Source organism: Bombus terrestris, chromosome 1 (assembly GCF_910591885.1).
Source record: "Bombus terrestris chromosome 1, iyBomTerr1.2, whole genome shotgun sequence".
NCBI classification, from domain to species: Eukaryota; Metazoa; Arthropoda; class Insecta; order Hymenoptera; family Apidae; genus Bombus; species Bombus terrestris.
Genome location: NC_063269.1, coordinates 2,973,630 through 2,994,002, shown reverse-complemented (window position 1 = coordinate 2,994,002; position 20,373 = coordinate 2,973,630). Strand labels below are relative to the sequence as shown.

The following is a 20,373-nucleotide window of genomic DNA, read 5'->3' as shown; positions in this document are numbered from 1 at the left end:
AAATTACACATTTCAAAATGTCTGACGCTCGATCGTACTAAATTACTTTAAGTGGATCGTTCAATCCACTTTCAGATTCGTTTCATTTTCTTCTACTCTGTTGTAAAATACCATTCGAATACTATTTACCACAATCCAATAAGCGCACATAGATTACTTTTTTGGGTCATACTTTCCTGTAAATACCTATGGGCAACTATCTATTATACTCCTCCTCGCTGATCTATCGGAATATCATTTATAATATCGACATGCAAACGCGTTGTGAAACCGAAGAAAAAAAAAGTGTTCATCGAAATTGAAATTTTAATGCAGTACCAGAAACGAGGTGAGAGCTCTCTTTGTAACGCGTAAAACGGTCATTAAACCGATGCGGAGTCGATCAAAAGTTCCATGCATAGATTATACGCGTATCTTCGTAATGTGGGGAGGGGGAAGCAATTGGACAGGAAGCGGTCGCAAAATAAAAGAGAAGAAAAATGGTTGGTCGGTTGGGAACGTCGCGCCGAGGCGGCGGACTTTTCGCGGTTGAAACTCCTTTCTCGCGCGCCGAAACGTCGCGTCGGCTCGGCGAAAAAATAACAGTGGTTGGCCCAGATAAATAACGGGGCGAACCGTGAACGGGTCGAAACGTATTAAATCCGGGGTCAGCCCAGGCGTGTCGGAAGGCTCGTCTGAATCGTCGTGAAATCGATGATTAAAGCACGACCACCAGGCAGAAAGGAATCGCGCGATACGACGGGCAAACGCGACCGGCATGTCGACTCAGATGGAAACGAACGATGAAAGCGAGAAGGGGCTGTAAGAGGGGTCGAAGGAAACCGAAGGCCTTAATAACGAGCGGCGCAACATCCGCGAAATGGCGATTTTTCGTGTTCACTCGTAGTTTATTCGTCTGAAATTACGTTTACCCTCGCCAGTGGTTCTATTTGGCGGCGCGCGTGCAAGGAGGACGATCCCCGACGAAAAGGGGAGCGACGTCATCGCGACACGAACCAACATCGTCGAGAGAAAATACGCGTTTATTTACTGCGTTTAAAATATAATTTTAGATCTTCGTATAATTTTTTTTCTTCGCTCTTGCTTTCCATCAGCTACGTTTAATGAATTCAAAGAAGCGTGACCTTTTACGGAGCATAAGTTAAGTGGAAGAGGCACGTGCGAGAAGTGAGAATCAAGAATCAAACCGGATTTGTCGATAACAGGAACGTTTCGGTCCCGTTTTCTTCTCCCATAACATAGTAATCTACTAGCGGGGCCAATTACACGAAGTAACCAGAAGTTCCCGGTAGCCTGTCGATACACGCCACTCGAATCACGACAAATTGACGTGGCCGGAACCCGTGGCAAAGTCAACAGGAATCCCGCCCTTTCGGTTGGCGATCGATTGTCGTCGTGTCAGCGGCGCGAATTAATCCTTCCCGCCCGAAGGAACGTTTCTCTTTTACCTTCCTTCCTTCCTGTTGTTCGTTCGTCGTGTTCACGCCCCCGGAAAATCCGTGTTTCAACCTCGATGAAGGGAGAGAAAAAATTGTTTCGAGACGATGGAGAACAGGGGTTTTCGGATGAAATTTCGGGCGAAAAGCAGAGGCCGGTTAATCCTCTGAAATAGTAGCTGCCACGAGGACCGATAACAGGTCGTGTGTGGGCTTTTCACCTGCACACCGCTCCGCCTGGCCAACAATGGGCCGTGCACTCGCTTTAATGGCTCGCCCCCGATCGAGATTAAACCGTGCACACTTTACCGATTCTAAGGCGGGAGCCCCGCGTGCGTGTATTATGCAGAAAGTAAGCGGCGTGGCCGGATCGAAGCGACGAGTTTACCGGGATCGACGAAGCAACGAGAGGTGTTTTGTTTGATCGTGGTGAATCTGGGAAATTGGCTACGTTCGCGTTCACTCTAAAATATAGTATATCGTGGAATCTCGCTAGGAAGATGGGAAATAGTTATTTATACAGCGTACAGTGGTACCTAATATCCAGTGCTCGAGATGGAGTCGATACGTTATGAAATATGGCATATTTATCTTTCAAAAGAATTAAAATTACCTCGGAATAAATATTCTATCGACGCAGCGATCGAGGAATTCGAGGATATCATTGAACAATTTTGTCACGAATATTTCACATAATATGATATAAAAGAAGGAACAAGACGGACGTGTAAAACTGTATGAAACGTTAATTAATAGGCGCATCGATGCTGATCATTAAGTCGCGCGCACTTCCACGTCATCGATAGGTTCGTTACGAGCGTTTTCTCTCTTTCCGTTTCTTCGCGTCAACGGGATTTTTCTAATAACATCGGAAAGCGGCACCGGCTACTTTCTTACTTCGTCCGAAGTGGCGAAAGGTATAAGAAAGAAGAAAGGTCGCGTTTAATTCATCGATTTATTTTTAATGGAACGATTTTGTTTTAAGAGGCGAAAGCTGCTTTCGTTGGTAAGACGATTATAGTTCGCTTTAAATCAAACGACCAGCGATCCATGCGAACAATGACGAAACGTCGCGTCGTCGGGATTAAAATCGGCCGAAAACATCTTTGAAGTGACTGAAGATTTGGAAATAAGTAGAAAACTCCGATGCCGTCGGAGACACGCGGCTTCCCACGCGTCATCGTCGAACACGATTTTTCGTTCCATTGTGCTTTGTAAGAGGGCAAAGCTTTAAAAGTTCCTCGCGAATACGGCAATAAGGTACTCTTTAACGAAGGAGGCTCTTGCAAAGTATTGCTCGGAAGAAGGGGCAATTGTAATGTAGGATTCCTCTCGAAAGTTTACTATTTCGTATCACCGATACTTTCGCGTTCGTTCGACGAGTATACTCAAGAATGAAGTGCAACGTTTAAAAGAAGAGCCAAATTTTTCGTTTGGTGTTTTCGGTTTAATCGGTAATCGTATACGATTTTAAGTAAAAATATGGAAATCGCGAATGAAAACTATGGATTAAAAGAGAGAAGAATATTTTATTTAAGGAGATTTTTAAACGCGCTTGAGTTTAGTATTCAGGTTTTCTGCATGATACTCGTATCACTGTACATACACACCGTTGTACTATTAACACGAAACGATCGGCGCACGATGTTGCGAATACGAGTTCATCTGTCCTACCACGAACGTATACTGCGCTTTTACAACTACTGCAAATCTCTATTTCTACTAACTCATTGTTCTGTTGTTATTTGCTAACACGTGTACCTCGCGAATATCGAACATCTGTTGTTACTAACATTCCTCCCGGAACGCAGTCGCGACCCGTTTGAAAATAACATATTACAAAATCTAATATCACGTTCGAATGGAACATCGAAACGCTTAAAAATGTTCTCTATTTTCGATTGTAAATACCTTGCAAAGTTTCATAGTTGGGGCTGTGAGTCAAAGAATCATTGAAACTCCAAGTTAGAGGATACTTCCAAGATCGCCACGGTTCACACTTCATCGACGCCATTGATTCTCGTTAATCAAATCCATTTCATCGAATGTTCGTGACTTATCATTGTCCCCTGGGGTGACTTTTCTGCTCACGTGACGATTACAGGTGCAATTATCGTAATTCCTGTTCGGTGGACGTACGCAGCGAGATTTTCGAGGAGGACCCGTGTCCCGGAACCGGGAAGTACATCGAGGCCCAGTACTATTGCCTAGGTTGGTGCACACTTTTCTTTTCGACCGACGAATCTTCCTTCGTCGAGTTACACACAAGCGCTCAGGATCACGATTTTTCCAAGATAAACGTAATTAAAAGGAGAAATATTAAAATCAAAAAATGTCAAAACTCGCGTGAAATACCTTGGAGAAAAGCGTGAATCTTCGAAATGCGAAAAAGCAACGAAAGACACAAACTTTGTCGAAAAAGTCTCTCCCTCGAAAAAGTGAATATCCCTCTTCGAGCATCCATAACGGTAAGAGAGAAGGGACAGGATCCATGGTTCAGTACACTTTGGTAAGGGTGTACGTTTGTCATGTTAACCGACCAATCGCAACTCAGGTGCAACGACCAGCAGAACTGCAGCATTGTTGCATCGACGCTGCAATTCGGCGATCCCTGTCCCAACACGCACAAGTACCTCGAGGCGCATTATCGTTGCCTGTCCGGTAAGTAAGACTCCACCATTTTTGTACGCGCCCTTCCCTTCGTAATATCTCTGTACCCTGTATCGTTTATTCTACGAACGGTCTTCCGTAGATACCGGCAAACGATCGCATAGGCGCCGACTTTGCGATCATTTTCAGCATATACCTTTCCAAGATCATATAGAAGAAACCTTTGCGATTATTAGAATATTACTTAAATTACATTAATCGAATTGTACTCTTCTTGTACTCGGTCGTTAAAGAGATCCTATTTCGATTTTTATTTAAGGATTAATATAATACGTTATCGTTATTAATTCATAGTGTTTTTTTTTTTTTTCTTTAATTATAATCAACCAATTACACGTTCAACATGTATTACGAAATAATTTAGAAAACTATTTATAATGCGTATACCGAAGGAGTTTCTGATTTTTAAATTCGTTTTCTGAAGCCAGCTAATCTTTCGATAACAAGTATAATCGTCAAGTTTTTTCCCCGATATAGATATCGATGATTATTAGGCAAAAAATTCAGGAGCCGATTTTTTATCTACGCGATTCTCGAGAACGATGGTACGCATCTCGAGATTCTCATGTTCTAGAGCTCGATATTCGCTTTTTTTATCAGGCCGTTTATATACATAGCGTACGGGTAAAAAGCTGTTCAACTGACCGCGAGAATCGATTAGAATTTCCCGAAGCCGGCGCTTATGATTCACGTTGCCCACGTAACTGCGAGCCCGTGTCCCGATAAAGATCTTCCAGCGGCTTGCATCGGCTATGCACTCTCCAGACAGACGAAGTATAAAGTGAAGAAAAGAAAAGATCGCAAAGAGAGGAAAGAGAGAGAGAAGGAGAGAGGTGGAAGGGTTCGCGAAGACGTGATCTTTGCGATCGAGAAATCGATCGTAGGGATCGGTAACGCAGAGGAACACACGGCTGCACGTCCAACTTTTCTGACGTGTTTCGTATCGTAATGAAACTCTTCTACGACCCAATAAGAGCAAACAGCAGAGAGATCAAGAGAAGCAGGGAAGATTACTGCAAGCGTCGATCGTTACGCTCGATGATACTGAGATTCGACTGTGACGAAACGACGTTTCGACGTGTTACAGTAAATCCGCATCAGTACTTTCTATTAATTTGCCTCTGATCAATTATTAATACTCGTATCAATTTTACTGCTAGCTATTTACATATTATATACATTGACATAAGCAGCGTACGTTATTGTAATCATAACCATAGGAGTAGTCTAACATTTTCGATCCATAAACGCGTGAAAATATATATACAGAACCAAATATCGAGATTTTTTAAAATTTTCAAAAAGAAATCATCTCTATTGACTCTCTATACGCTCTATAAAATAATAATCTGAGTTCAAACAGACTCTAACTAGCAGCGAACGAATGAAGCTGACTTTCCTGACCTTTCAGCGTTAACACCCACCGGTTACGACCTACCAAAACCACCAAGCAACGCAATCACTTATTGGACCATAAAGTGTCAACCCTCTGCTCTCTCTATGGCTCTCTCTGTTCGCCTTTTACAGCTTCCAAACATATCCTCTTCGTCTGATCGATATCCAGGAGGCTCGATAGATCGGTCTAACCGACGTGTATATTCAAGAGGGAGTAAGGGATCTGTTGGTAGCCCCGATACCACGAGAAAGCCTCTCTGTTTCTCTCTCGTTCGTCCCTCTGTATGCATACGGGTATCCTTCTCTTGCATAGCCGACTATCGTAACGGACATCGGCGACGTCCGGTATTTTACCTTATCGCCAACCCCTTCGGCCAATAAAGATGACCCCTATAGAGATAGTACCGCGAAATACGCGGACCATCCCGTTCAGGGATTAACTGCCGTCGCCATCTTGGGTTAAAGATCGTTTTCTCCTCTTAGGCCAGATATAGTCGCGATATCAGCCTCGAAGGTAGGCTAATCCTGCCGCTCGCTTCGACTCGCTTCGCCGAATAGCCAAGACCTTTCGTTTTCGGGAATATTTCTGTCGCGATCGATACAACATCACGATTGTTCGACCGATGCATTGAACCATCCAGACCAAAGGATGTCTCTTTGTAATGGAACGTGTACGTATATATATTCGAGATACGGGAATCCTGGAATGAGCTTGAACGGTCATAGAGGATACTATTGTCGGTTCTTGAGAGCATCGATCGTTTGTCCTTTCTAAGCATCGTTATCGAATCGATGTTTTGTCATATCGATTACGAAACAGAGAGATAGATAACACGGTGAGTTAGTTTCCATCGAAAGTCGCCTGTTCCAAATAGCTTCGGTAATAAGTTTCAAGAAAATGTTAAAACTTCATTGTAATCATCCATCGCGATAGTTATCGCGACGATTAATTTCTCGTCGGACCCCGAACACTCGAAAATAAAAAGGCGAGCTTGAATCGAAGAGATTAAAGAGGTTTTCACCGTGACGTGGCAATTCCACGAGAAACAAAGTGCGATCGTTAGTTTCTGGCCGTAAGAGAGAGGAAACGTTCCGATGAGAATCGGCGAGAGATTGATCCCTACCCCCTAGCCTGCAACGAGGTTTAAAATATCCCCGTCGTTTGAGCTCAGTCGAAAAGCTCGTTTACCCGGCTCTGCCTTCGAGCTCCTCGAATCACTTTCCTTCTTAATTATACTCGGCGTTCGAATCCGATAAGCTCGTAGACGAGCTCTTAGCATCCTCGAGAGTAACCCTCCCTGAAAGTTGGCGTCTCTTCTTTCCGCGTGTTCGTCATCAGCCCGTGTTTCGTTTTGCCACCCGTGTGCTTCTCCCATTTTCCACGAATTAAAACGAGACCGACGAAACACTTGCAGCGGCAACAACCACCACAACGTCCCGTCCGAGTCCTCCGTGGATCATGGCTTCTCAGCCAAGCGTTTGGAGCACGGCTAAGCCGACTGTCAGGCCTCCCTCGAGGATTACGACACCCCAGGCTCAACAACCGCCGCAGCCGCCAGCACCGTCCACCCCGACGCTCCCAATAACCACCACACCAAGGTCAGTATACTTTTGTTTAGTTTAAAATTCGTTTAGTTTGAATTATCGAGCTTTGATTCAACGATTTTTTATCGAACCATAATTTGTCGTTATAGATTTCGTTTAATAGTAATTTTTAATAGCTGAGCTAACGATATATTTCGAAATGGATCGTGAAATAATAAAGATTTTCTTTAACGTTCAATGACCACGTAACTTTGTTACGATTCGAGGGATATTCTTTCGGTGTCAGCTAGAAAAATAAAGTTATCGAAACGTTCCATTAAAAGCAGAATTTTATTACGTTTCCTCGACGGGGAAATATTTTCGTTACGTCGTTAGTTGGACGAGAGCCGATAAGTTGGACTGCACGAGCGTCGTTGAAAGTGACAAACCCTTTTCATTTTGTAGTCCCACGTCGACGAGGTCACCGGTCGATACGGAGGTCCTCGAAGTGGACCAAGACTTAATATCTCCTGCAAACGTTCCGTCTGCGAATGTACCAGCGGTGCCTCCGATTGTTCCTGAAACCACTCAGGCCACAACCACGTCGACCTTTGCTCCTTGGAGAACGAGTCGAAGGACCACTGGTAAGTTCTCGAGTGTTTGAGCGGTCTTCATAAACGAGAGGAGAGCGTTGATGGCGTTTTGATAAAGAAAGCACGGAATGTATCGTTTATTTTATCATCGAGATCGAGAGACGGTACTCGAGAACATCAACTTCGAACAGAAAGCTACTTAAAGAGCTTTCTCGTTCGATCGTTCGATCACTACGCACTGAAACCTAGAAAGGGTGAAATCGATGAATTATTAATGTAATTAAATATTGCACTCTAATTACACTCTGAAACAAGACTTATCGAGTGGATGATTTGAAGCATCATCGACCGATTATAGTCGACACGTTGGCTCGAGGGCTTGTCAGCTGTCAATTACAGCCAACGATCGTGCCGAAAGGGTTAACGCACAAAAGGCAGCTGTCAGAAACTTGGGAGTTCCAAGAATGGATAGACCGTCCAAGTAACTTTATAAAGATATCCGAAACTGAAACGATCTCTAATTACCAAAATTCTATCGCCTGTTTTGTTTTTTTCCTTTTCTTTTGCGGCAAATGTACAACTGCGTATTAAAATAGCAAGGAAATACGACTGTCAGTGTATAAATCGTATCAGCTAACCAACGTTCGATTTCGATGTAACTCGGCAACTCGTAACAATCACTGCAAAAGATTAAGACACCCTTGGGTATCCAAAATTCCATTTCACAGACCCGATACGATGTTGCGCGCGAGCTAAGCTCCGGTCCGCCGGGGACCTGACACTAGAATCACATTAAAGCCACGCCATTAACTAAAGCCAAGTAACAGGCCAACTAACGCTCGTAACTAACTCAAATATTCCAGTGCCGAGCACGCTGTACCCAGAGTCCAGCTCGAATGGCCAATGGTACGACTACGGTAGACAAGTGTGTCCCCCGGTGATAGCCAGGAACCTGTCGTGGAACACGACCAGAGCTGGCGACGTAGCTGTTCAGAGTTGTCCAGGCGGTGCTAACGGTTTGGCGCGTTGGAGATGCCTGGCCAGAGCAGACACGGCCTTCTGGCATCGAGACAGTCCGGATCTGAGCGAGTGTCGCTCCGTTTGGCTCACCACGCTAGAGAACAGGGTAACAGAAGGCGATGTGATCCTCGGAATCAGTCGAGAATTATCGCAAGTGACGAACAACAGCAGAGGTCTCTATGGTGGTGACATGATGATCACGACTAAGATCATCAAGAATATGGCGGAGAAGATGGCACAAGATATAAGGACGTACCAAGACGCGAATCAGAGGGAGGTCAGCGTGACCGAGCTGCTGCAAGGTGTCGTGAGGACGGGCAGCAATCTGCTTGACAAGGCGCAAATGGCGTCTTGGAAGGATCTCAGCCATCAGGAGCAGATGAGAGTCGCGACCTCTTTATTGATCGGACTCGAGGAGAATGCGTTTTTGTTGGCCGACACGCTGATGCACGAGAAAACGATCACTCATGAGGGGAGGAACATACGTGAGTATTGTTACATATATCTTTACTTGTTGAATTAGAGCGGCAAATTGAACTTTCCGTAATTCGTTTGAAAGCAGTGTAATTGGAAATTTAAATTAGCGACGCGTAATCTCGAATTAGTTGGAGTTATATCATAGACAAGGGTACCGTCTATAGGAAAAATTAGCCACGAACTAATTTAGATGGTGTGATAAGACCTGAGAGAAAGGACGACGGGCCGTGATGAGTAAAAAGGAGTGGCAGACGGTATAACGAATTAACGTTGAGTCGTCTAGCACAATGGACATGCAAGTATCGTAGGTCCGACTTTAGCATCGGGTCGCATAAATCTAGATCCCTTATCTGTGGAATGCGACGGTGGTAATATCCGGCGTAGATAAAACAAAGATTCAAACCCATCGTAATTCTCTGGTACCTAGCTGGATAATGTTGTAACCCGAGCTTTACCTCTCTCCCTAACCGGCATTAACACAACAAAACCACCGAGAAAATTACGAGCAATTTGATTTACTTCCTGAAAGTAACGTAGCGCGCGGTCGTGATTGAGGCTGCTGGAAGCAACTTTCTGCGTCGCGGTCGAACGAAGTAGCACCAACATTAGATCCGCACGTGATAAATAGCATAACAGTAAAGGGTAAAAAGAAGACAAGTTTGATGAGCGACAGCCGGCCAGATGCCATGTAACATAATATTCGCCCGTCTGACCGTGTTCTTTCTTTCGTACTAACAGAAAACTAGCTACCACTATCGACGGGCCTAGTCCTCTCGAATTTTTCTTGTCAGCCGAAGACGTCACTTTTATGACTGATCGAATGGAATATACGATGAGCGAAACACCGTGACAACAAGGAAAAAATAACGGACAGAAAGATATGCGCGTTTAGTTTTATTGTTCGTTCGAGAAGATGAATCGAGTAGCGGAACTTTATGGTCGCGAGATTGACGAACGTTGCGGAGTTCGGTTAACGCCGCGCCGTCCTGTTCAGGACGAAATACCTTCCCAAGGATATAAATTTTATCTCGATGCGCCACGTGGGCATGTTTCTACGGAATATGTATTACGTTCGAAAGTTCGAGAGTAAAGGCCAAGGTTATAACAAAATTATTGGTACCGAGAATAACCCGAGTTCCCGGTTATAAAACGCCAATTGAAATAAAAGAATTCAACACGTTGTGTATTGGATTTCAAATATATCTTCGATTCTTTCCAATTGCATAAAACATCTTATCCAACTCAAACTAGTTTACACCATATAAAAGTATCATGATATCCTTCGATCTTTACGATTCACATATCTCTTTAAATAGTAATGGAAGTACGCGTTCTGGATGCCCGGAATATCGGCGATGATCTAGAAGTGTTCCCGACGGAGGCAGCTCAACAGAGATGGGCAGCTTCGAACGATCGTGTCGAGTTAACCAGAGGAGCTTTGCTGGAGAACAGCGAGGGTGGCATTGTCCGTTTGGTCTTCATGGCCTTTGACAGGCTCGAGGAGATCTTACAGCCGCAAGCTGAGGTATCATCGTTAGTCATGAACGACGACCCTCAGCCATTGCCGAAAAGGAACACGACCAGGCTTCTAAATAGTAAAGTGATCTCCGCGTCTTTGGGCAAAGGAAGGCACATACAGCTCAGCGAGCCTGTCAGAGTCTATTTCAAGCATCTGTCCATTGAGAACGTCACCAATCCGACTTGCGTGTTCTGGGATTACATCTTAAGGTGAGTGTTCCTCTTCTACTTACATCTCTTTCGCTAATTCGTAGTGTTGTTTATTTGGAAAATATTTGTAGATACGTGATACAATTTTGTTCTTTGAAGTTGACACAGGGATAATTGTTATTCTTATACACTTTTAATTCCCATTTCAGTGCTTGGTCAGAGGAGGGTTGTGAAATACGAAAAACCAACGAAACTCACACAGTATGCGAGTGCAACCATCTTACAAATTTCGCCGTTCTAATGGACGTGCACGCCGTCAGATTGGATATTGCTCACCAAGTCGCGTTGCAGATCATCACCTATATCGGCTGTATCATTTCCGTGGTTTGCCTGGTTCTGGCAATTTTGACCTTCCAATTATTTCGCGGACTAAAGGTAATTATTCCCTGCCGAATCTTACATTGATCGCGAAGCACGAAAGCTTTGGCCGCATCGATCGAACATTTACCAAGCGTTTCTTGCCATTTTGTTACAGTCGGATAGAACAACCATCCACAAGAATCTGTGCGTGTGCTTGCTGATCGCGGAAATTTTATTCGTTTGCGGAATCGGACAAACGAATCAGAGAATTATCTGCGGTATCGTCGCTGGATTGTTGCACTTCTTTTTTCTTTGTGCATTCGCCTGGATGTTCCTCGAAGGTATCTCTCGAATAGAATATCCGCAACACTACCGTTTGTCGAATCATGCGTTAACTAACAACAAATAACGGTTCAGCGAAACGGGAGTACCAGTTTGATTTCCTTTCGATTTTCTTTTACAGGCTTTCAATTATACGTCATGCTGATCGAGGTGTTCGAAGCAGAAAAATCAAGGCTACGCTGGTATTATCTAGTCGCCTACGGTGCTCCGTTGCTGGTCGTAGCCATTTCTTGTATAATCGATCCTCTGAGTTACGGTACCGATCGATATTGCTGGCTACGAGCGGATAACTACTTCATATTCAGCTTCGTTGGACCAGTGATACTCGTTATACTGGTAAGATGACTGTTCCCAAGAAAAGTACAAAATAAATCGTAATCGATCCACTTTATATTAATATATAATAATGTTTTTAAAGCATCGAGTGTTTCGATGAAACGTAAAGCCGTATGAATATTTGATATACCTACCTATATATTCTATTCTTAGAATAAGTTCAATACAGAAGCTGTTATCCGGTTTTCTTGTTAGGCAAACTTGGTATTCCTATCGATGGCGATTTATATGATGTGCCGGCACGCAAACACGACCGTAGCGATGAAGAGTAAGGAGCACTCTCGATTGGCCAGCGCAAGGTAAGCCTAGAAATTCCAGGGTTTGTCCGTAAATACGAGAAACGTAACAAATGAATTTGTACATATATATTATGTATCTCTATATTAAAGTAATCGATCGAGTCCGTCCGTTAACACATTCGAGATATATCAATCCTATCGTCGAGTAGAATCCAAATGTTTGTTTGGTGCTTTCGGTTCACGTTCGCAAGCTTTACTTGCTTAAAGATATCTCCCGAAAGAGAGTCTTTTATTGTCACGCATCTTTTTGGCGGCCATGCTGAGTTCTTTTCGTTTCTATATATTTCCGTTTTATTAATTTACTGTGTTGGAATGATCGCAAGATTTCCGTTCGTTCGACACACCACTTGTACTGCTATAAATCTTAGGTACTATATGGGTATCGTTCTATATATATATGTAATATACATGTATATCTATTACATACATGTATTGCTAACGTTCGTTAATAAGTATGTATTACATGTGATTAAAAATGCCGTCACAGTCGAGTCATGCTTTAACGAGAAATTAGACGAGTACGATGATAATTAGCCTGCGTTCTGTGTTTTCTGTGATTTCAATGAAACGAGCAAAACTATGTCGAATGAAGAGAGAGATAGCAATAAGTAATTAACTTGATAAATTTCTGTACGAAAATATTGGTGACGGTAGTTAAATTCTCGTGCAAACTCGACTCGTTTTATTATCGAAATTGCTTTATCGTAAAAAATCATTCTCTCTCTTTATGTTTCGTTTTTCTCCCCGTTTTTAATCATTTTACGTCCTTTTTTGTACTTCATTTTCATTAGTTTTCTTTCGAATAATTCGAACGTATTTAAATGTCGTTGAACGTTCTAACTATTGTACTAACGTAGGTATATAACGTATAGTAATACGAATCGAGTACTGCACTAGCGAAACAATAAGTTGTTTTTTTTTTTTCTTAATAATCAATTAATTAAAATGGTGCCGGAACAATCACCTAACTTTGCTGTCTTGTTTCATTTTTGTATTAAATCTTCTACCCACTTCTGTCTACACTGTTCTACATTCTTCTGCATGGCGTGGTTGGTTGGTAGTGGAAAGGAAGAGAATGCTCTTCCCAACAAATTGCAAGCGCACTTGTAAGATATTTACCAATTTTTATTATTACCCACATCTCGTTCATTCACTGTTACATCATTCTATTACTAATCGTCGTTTCACATGTATTTTAATTTCACCATTCTTTCATTTAACAAGTTCACTGTTTTCTCTTGTTTCTTTTTCGTTATAATTCAAAGCTACTGATACGATAATTATTTCATTTTATCATTTTTTCTCTTTTTTGGTTTGCGACTGTAGAATGTAGAACGTAGTACATAGTTTGTTCACGGGAAAAACAAAGTCACGCTGATCGTTTAATCGAACGATCATTGATCGTGCGACTCACTGGAATCGCAAATGTTATTATCCTCATTCTTATATTATTTTGTATCGGTTTAGAAAAGCCTGGGCAATTTGCAATTATCAACGGCTTAAGTAGCGCGGTATTCTCGTGATAATGCTTGACAGAAAACACACGTGGCGACGATCGATATTCTCCGAATTTCTTAGTTACATCACGCTGTTTGCCTTTCCTCTGAGTACATATACGACGATTTAAACCGCATGCCGTATTTATCCTTTAGTTTCGGGTATAAGGCCTGATTTGAGAGTAGCTTAGTGTATACGCGCGAGATTAGAAGTACTAAACACCTGCCTACCTGTGTAGTTCGTGTACCCGATCCTCCCGTAGATCCGCAGTCTTGATCGTTTCCAGTAGATCAGGAACTAGGAAAGAAAAGAAAAGAAAAGAAAAAGCAGAAAATAGTAAGAACGTCGATACGGAGAAGGAGGAAAGAAGAAAGAAATAGTAACACTGTGTGCGATGCTTATAGGACGCCAGCCGCTTTCGAGGCTCGCGAGAACATTAACGATGCTAATGCTTTTGTTGAAGAGTGTGTACACGACACGTGCACGCGTGTAGAAACGAGCAACATTAGTAGTACACGTTAGCATCGCGCAGCTCGAAATGTTGCGTGCACTTCGGTGCATAACGCCGTCTCCTGATAATCTTCCGTGTTCTCGCCGCTCCATTTCGATAAGAACGTGACAAATGTAGCATTGGAATTATTAGAATTAAAGTCACACCATCATCGATCATTTAGCACGTTACTCTTAATTCTTTCAATGGCACGAGACTAAAGAGATCGTTTCCTTTCACCTCCCCCCCCCCCCCCACACTCTCTTCGTTACCTTTTTTTTTCTTGTATTTTTTTCTGTAAATCCCTCATACCGATAACTTCACATAGCTGTCGTTCACGTTCCTTTAAGCATCGCTCGCGATTATCTTGTTCTTGAGATTTTTAGCTTCAATGTGACTCATCGATCGATATTTTCTGACTAGGGCATGGCTGAGAGGAGCGATCGTCTTAGTATTTCTACTGGGACTCACCTGGACCTTCGGGCTACTCTACTTGAACCAAGAATCCGTCGTGATGGCGTACATCTTCACCATATTGAATAGTCTGCAGGGGCTGTTTATCTTTGTGTTCCATTGCGTTCAGAACGAGAAGGTAAGGGAATACGTCGGGGTCCAAACGTCCACCTTACTTTAAACTCTCTGGTGTTGTTAACGCGCGTTCCAACGTTTAGAACGCCTCGTTGAATCATCCTTCATTCTTTCATCTTTCGTCGTGCATTCTTATCGTTAATGAAACCAACGAAATTCGAGCGGCATCTTAAACAGCGCGAAAAATTATTGCGAGAGAATGTTACAAATTATTTACGATAATCATTATTATTAAAAACAAGACAGGATGTTAATTTATTCGGTTGATTATATTGCGTATATTTTTCAATTTTGTATCGAGCAACCGCGAAACGTTTCGAGAGCAAGGAGCAATGTCAACGCGAAGTTTAAAGGAAAGTAAGAAAGCAATTGTCGAATCGGAACTTTATATAATGAGAATTGTAAAACTGTTTCTATCGTAAGGTTTATAGTTAACACAATTATTCACGAGTCAAGGATCTTGTAACATAAGAATTCGATGCACTATGTACGAAAGCGGATTCTTCGTATTATATAAGTAGCAAGTAACTCCATAAGCAAGAGGATCATTTGAGAGGAATCATGTTAAACGCAGTCTAAACATCGTAATGGTATCTCGCAAAACAGAACACGATGACAACAAATGATGTCTCAAATAAAGTGCTGTGGCAATCGAAAATCACCCACGTTTATTTGTCGAATTAACCGGGATCCTGTAGCTTGATTTGCAGCTCGTTATATTCAGTTATCTTCTTCCTTTTCATTTGAACAACGTTTATATTTTGGTTGCCACTGCAGGATGCACCGCTCTTTTCCTAATTTATCTGTAAATTCAGCACCAATGCTTCATAAACTCGATCACATATTCATGTTTCTCAACATATCAAAATATATGTTCATCGTTAAAGTATATCATCATCGTCATCCTGGAAGATTATATCATATATACTTTTCAATTCGTTTTCCTTTTTTTTTTTTTTTCTTTTAATTGTTATTATTATTCATACGTGAACGAACGAGAAACGAACGCGCGCTCGCACTTGCCTTGGTTCTTTGTGCACCGTTAAAAAAAAACCTTTCGTTCGGGGGGTGGGTTTGCTTCGCCATTGCAGGTGAGGAAGGAATACAGGAAGTTCGTGCGCCGCCACTCCTGGCTGCCCAAGTGCCTCAGGTGCTCGAAGACGGTGGCCGGAAGCTCCGGCGGCTCTTCCGGTACCAGCGGCGGCGCCGGTGGTGCTAATGGAGGCAAGGACTTCGCCTCTCACAACACCTCGTCGAATCCGTCGGCGCCGACGACCGATAGCTCCGGATTGTCGCCGCACGCCGCCTCCAATGTGGGTACAACAACGACCACGTCACCGCCGAACAATCACAACAACCTGACCGCCGCCTGTAACAATACGAATCTTTCGATAAACGTGAACCTGAACAATTTGTCGCTGAGGTCGCCGGTCGGGGCACACCAGATGCACATGATGGCACCTAGCAACCACAATAGGCATCCCGCTCAGCAAGGTATCCGATAGCCGCTTCTACACCAAACCGAGAAAAAAAAAACCAATTTCTTTCTTCGTAACGGTTGTTCGAACAGTTTTTGACAACTGTATGTCTGTCGCGCCGCAGAAAATGTGAAAACATACGATCGAAAGAGGGAATATTTTTTGAAGGAGGAGAACGAACAAAAATAGGTCACTCTCTCTCTCTCTTTTTCTTTCTAACTAGCTCTATTTGTCTTTGACTCGATAACTGATTCTCATCTGTTCTTCTTTATTCACCATCTATTACTCCGTCATTATTTTTTTCTTCTTGTTATTCTTTACTTTCGACTATCGCTTTCTGCCAGTAACGCAAGTATAATTAATAGTACTGGAATTAATAACACACTCCCTCTACGCCATTCTGTCGCTCGTTACATGAACGCCAGCCAGCTTTTCGAGTTGATAACTACACGAAGGTTCTTGCACCTTTATCGGGCGAATTCTTTCGTCCGTCGACGACGACCGACCGCGACACCAACCAAGCACTCGTGTTTTCTTGTTCGCTGCACGATCATCCACGCGATTAAGAAGAATGGTTTCCGTTGCGGTTCTAACGACCGCTACTACGTGACCCTTTGAAGGCCGGACCTTCCTCTTCAATTTAACGATGCACCCACTGTCACCGTTCCACCAAACGATCACGAGACTTTCGCAATCGTTGGCTGTATGCCGTGCACCCTCTTCTTCTCTCGATATAAATCTCTTATTCATCCAAAACGGTAGTCTCTTTTTTAACAATTATCACTTCCTAATGACTTCGTGAAGATTTACGAAGGTACGCTTTACAAAGGCAACAGATTTCCTCTGTGATTAGTATTTAAAGACAGTATCATAGGAAATGGAGGGCTTTCGAAACTAGTTAAACGTTTAACCAACAACATGTCTACCACCCTCGACTCTGTTCGCTCGTGTATGCTAATGCAACCGCATCGTCGTATCATCTTCGAAATAGCGCCCTCCAGCTACCTTCCTTTTGTCGTCTCTCTTCTTCTCCTTCTTCGTGTTCTTTTTTCTTTTTTTTTTTTTAATGTGTTACCCCAAGTCTGTTGCAGGATAAATTGTGAAGTGGGTGTCCTCGACCCTCCTAGTCGAGGGAGATTCGTTTCGAATGGCCGCGCGTTCCGCTCAAAAGCGACGCGTGCCAGAAACACTTTTTTAACGTCACCGAGAGTCTCTTCGTCCGCCTCGAAAAGCTGGTTCTGGAACGGGATGAGCTAAAACGGCATTTAACCGTGAACCGTTCGACTCTTTCGGCTCTATCGCGCTCGCTGTGAAGAAAATTTAGAGAGAAAAAAGAGAATGAGAGAGACAGGCAGATGTATATATTCAGGGAGTTAGAGTAGGGAATAGGGAGAGAAGAGAGCATGCGAAGAATGATATTCAGGGGTTGCTTTGGAGGAACAGTAAAAGAGAAAAAGAGAGGGAGAGAGAGAGAGAGGGAGATATAGAGATATGTGACATGATTGAACGTGGTCATGCCGTAGATTTGTATGATAAAACAACGATACTCGGTTGTAGATGAAACGATAACCACACAGCGAGCTATAATATGCGCGATCCCGCCGCTGTTATGTTCTCCGTAAAAATTTATTGCCAATTGTCGGGTGAATTTATCGGATTTAGTAGAAATTACTAGACACAAATAGACTAAAAATGATAAACGACATTTGCTATTACGATTATATAATTGCACACCGTTGTCACCTTTCTCTTCTTTTTCTTTTTTTTTTTTTTTTTGCCTTTTCACGTTGCTTGTTTCCTTTTTTATCCGCTACGTTTGTTCATGAATTTGTCATTGACGCGCCGGTGTAAATTCACCGAATTTTAGAACGGCTCGTAACGCACGTGCCTCGTGGTTTTCGTAAAAACAAACGACACTCGTACGGTTGCACGATGTGCCTTTTTTTTTGTAGTTGTATAATTGTCAACGTTGAGCTCGAACGCGCGCGGCAGATATTAAAAAATTCGTGCTTTCAATTCAAACGTACAGCGAAACCCGAGAAACCAAAGAAATAAAAACCGTGTTTCGTAATATCACGATTCTCGATAAATTTGTATTCGTATTGTCCCCCACCCCCACCCCCCTCTCTTTCTCTCTCTCTATCTCTCTCTATCTCTCTCTGTATCGATATTCACGATATCGGTTCTTGTTTCAACCCTGAGTGGAAAGGGGAAAAAAGGAAAGAAAACGGTGTCGATTCCGACAAGCGACAAAAACGAGAAAGAACGAAACGAGAGAAAATTCTCGTCGCGGTAAGCATAGCATTGGTCTTCGAGCACCAGGCGAAAAGTACATGGCACGCTCTCTCGCTCGACTTTTGCACACCTGTAAACACGCGAACGTACTATTTGCAAGACCTCCTACTAACAATGGTGATTTTCGTGCTTCTTATCTGGCTCTGGGTTTGGTGTAACGCGGTTGCTGGCTACTTTGTACCCTATGCCCTTCCTTTTGTTCCCACGTCTCGCCAGATCGAGACCTACTCTTATTGCAACGCACGTGGAAGCGAGCCGACGTTGTACGGCTCGCCATTTATTTCAGATGATGTTTCCGGAACGTTAATGAAACTGTTCGCTACGGACCGGTACACGCACGAGAAACATAACGAATCTGTAACATCGATGATTTATACAATCGGTTTCGCAGCTGCGCCTTTGACGACCGACTGCTATTTGCAACACTTTCAGCCTGCGCCCATTCTTTGTCTGCTCAATGTTTTATCACCCTAAAACGAGGCGCGTCGGTATCCATGCTGAATTAACGCCAACAATGTGCATGGTTGTAGATAGAGACTTTAATATTGCTATGTTAGCTAAAATGTTCAATATTATTTATATTCATGAACGCAGAGTGTAAAAATTCAAAGATTTAATCATTTCCCTTCTATGTATACATATAGAGTTAACAAAATTTGCATTTTTTATATGCAGTTGAAATTTTAACAAGATACCGTTGAACGCGCTTCTATATTTCCTATATGTAAAATGTAAAGTATAAGGAAAATGTTGGCAGTTTCCATTGCAAGGTTAAAAAGACAGGTCCCACATTCCATTGAATAGCATCTGCTCTAGCAAATCAGCCATGGCTTCCTCGCAAACCTGTTTGTCGCTTATCGACTCCTTTTTACTCTGGAGGCACTGATGCGTGAGCCCACCGGTAATACTATCATTAAAGAAGTTTAAACGAATTTCCGTAGAACATGAAGGAAGTATACGTTCAGAAAGATTCGTAATGTACGAGCGAATATTGTTTTTAGCCGGCCGCGTGGACAGAATACGATTAATACACGTACTTATCGAAATACGTATAAAAAACTCTTTTGCAATCTATGCCATAGCTATAGATCTTATCTTATCCTGTGTATCCTCCTCGTTCGTCGAATTCTGTCCACGCAGTCCAAAAATATCTTTAAGCCGCTTGCTGTCAAGCGATCGTTCGATCGAAAAGCGCTCGAATTTACTCTTCTCTTCGTTTCCTTTCGAAAATACATATTTCTGCGCCTTTCGATCAACGGCCTCGGTTCGGTTCACAGTCGGACAAACGTACGTGTTAACACGCGTCGAGACGCTCTTTAGACTACTCAGCTATCACACGATCGGTTACATGACCGCGAAGACTGAAGAAAACCGTAAAGGCGAGAAAAGAACTCGTCGAACCGATCCGATTCACATCTCTCTCACACCTCCTTCGCAACGTACACACATACACACTCGCACACTATTCTCGACTACTTTTGCTCTCTGCATACACGCAGACACACTCACACACATACGCAGACATACACACATGGATAAACAGACACATCGTCTTTTTTTTTCCTATTTTTTTTTCTCTCCCCTTGCTCTGTGCGTTTTCGCTAATTAACACCAGGTGCACATTCGCGCGACGAGAGGCAAGGATAGGGTAATACGGATCATCGAAGCCTCTAACGATCCAGCTCGCGCTCCAACAACTCGGAGACGCTTCACGTTCTTTAACTGCAAAGCACGAGAACGCGAAAATCCATAATTAGCCGAGCGAACGTGGAAAAGTGGTGCGTTCCCATTAGAACGAGAACGGTTTGATCAAAGCCGGTTTTACAAGTTGCACGATGGTAATTTTATTCGATGGGTCGGTGAAACGCCATCACGATGATCGGTATTACGCTATTTCCTCTCTGA

The 20,373-nt window shown here is 42.9% G+C and overlaps 1 protein-coding gene across 5 annotated transcripts in view; it reads left to right on the top strand.

The window, feature by feature from the left end:
* Positions 1–20,373, top strand: part of LOC100649283 (latrophilin Cirl) — a 362,909-nt gene that overhangs the window by 334,300 nt on the left and 8,236 nt on the right. For 3 of the 5 annotated variants that reach the window (XM_012320795.3, XM_048408358.1, XM_012320804.3), the window contains 12 exons: positions 3,991–4,097; positions 6,917–7,100; positions 7,491–7,669; positions 8,482–9,123; positions 10,432–10,843; positions 10,993–11,218; positions 11,319–11,484; positions 11,607–11,821; positions 12,017–12,120; positions 13,182–13,226; positions 14,531–14,699; positions 15,787–16,008. In XM_012320795.3, coding sequence (XP_012176185.2) covers positions 3,991–4,097; positions 6,917–7,100; positions 7,491–7,669; positions 8,482–9,123; positions 10,432–10,843; positions 10,993–11,218; positions 11,319–11,484; positions 11,607–11,821; positions 12,017–12,120; positions 13,182–13,226; positions 14,531–14,699; positions 15,787–16,008 — 2,671 coding nt within the window. Of the gene's footprint in view, positions 1–3,540; positions 3,648–3,990; positions 4,098–6,916; positions 7,101–7,490; positions 7,670–8,481; positions 9,124–10,431; positions 10,844–10,992; positions 11,219–11,318; positions 11,485–11,606; positions 11,822–12,016; positions 12,121–13,181; positions 13,227–14,530; positions 14,700–15,786; positions 16,009–20,373 lie in introns of all 5 variants that reach the window. The other 2 variants (XM_048408349.1, XM_048408351.1) reach the window with 2 other exon arrangements.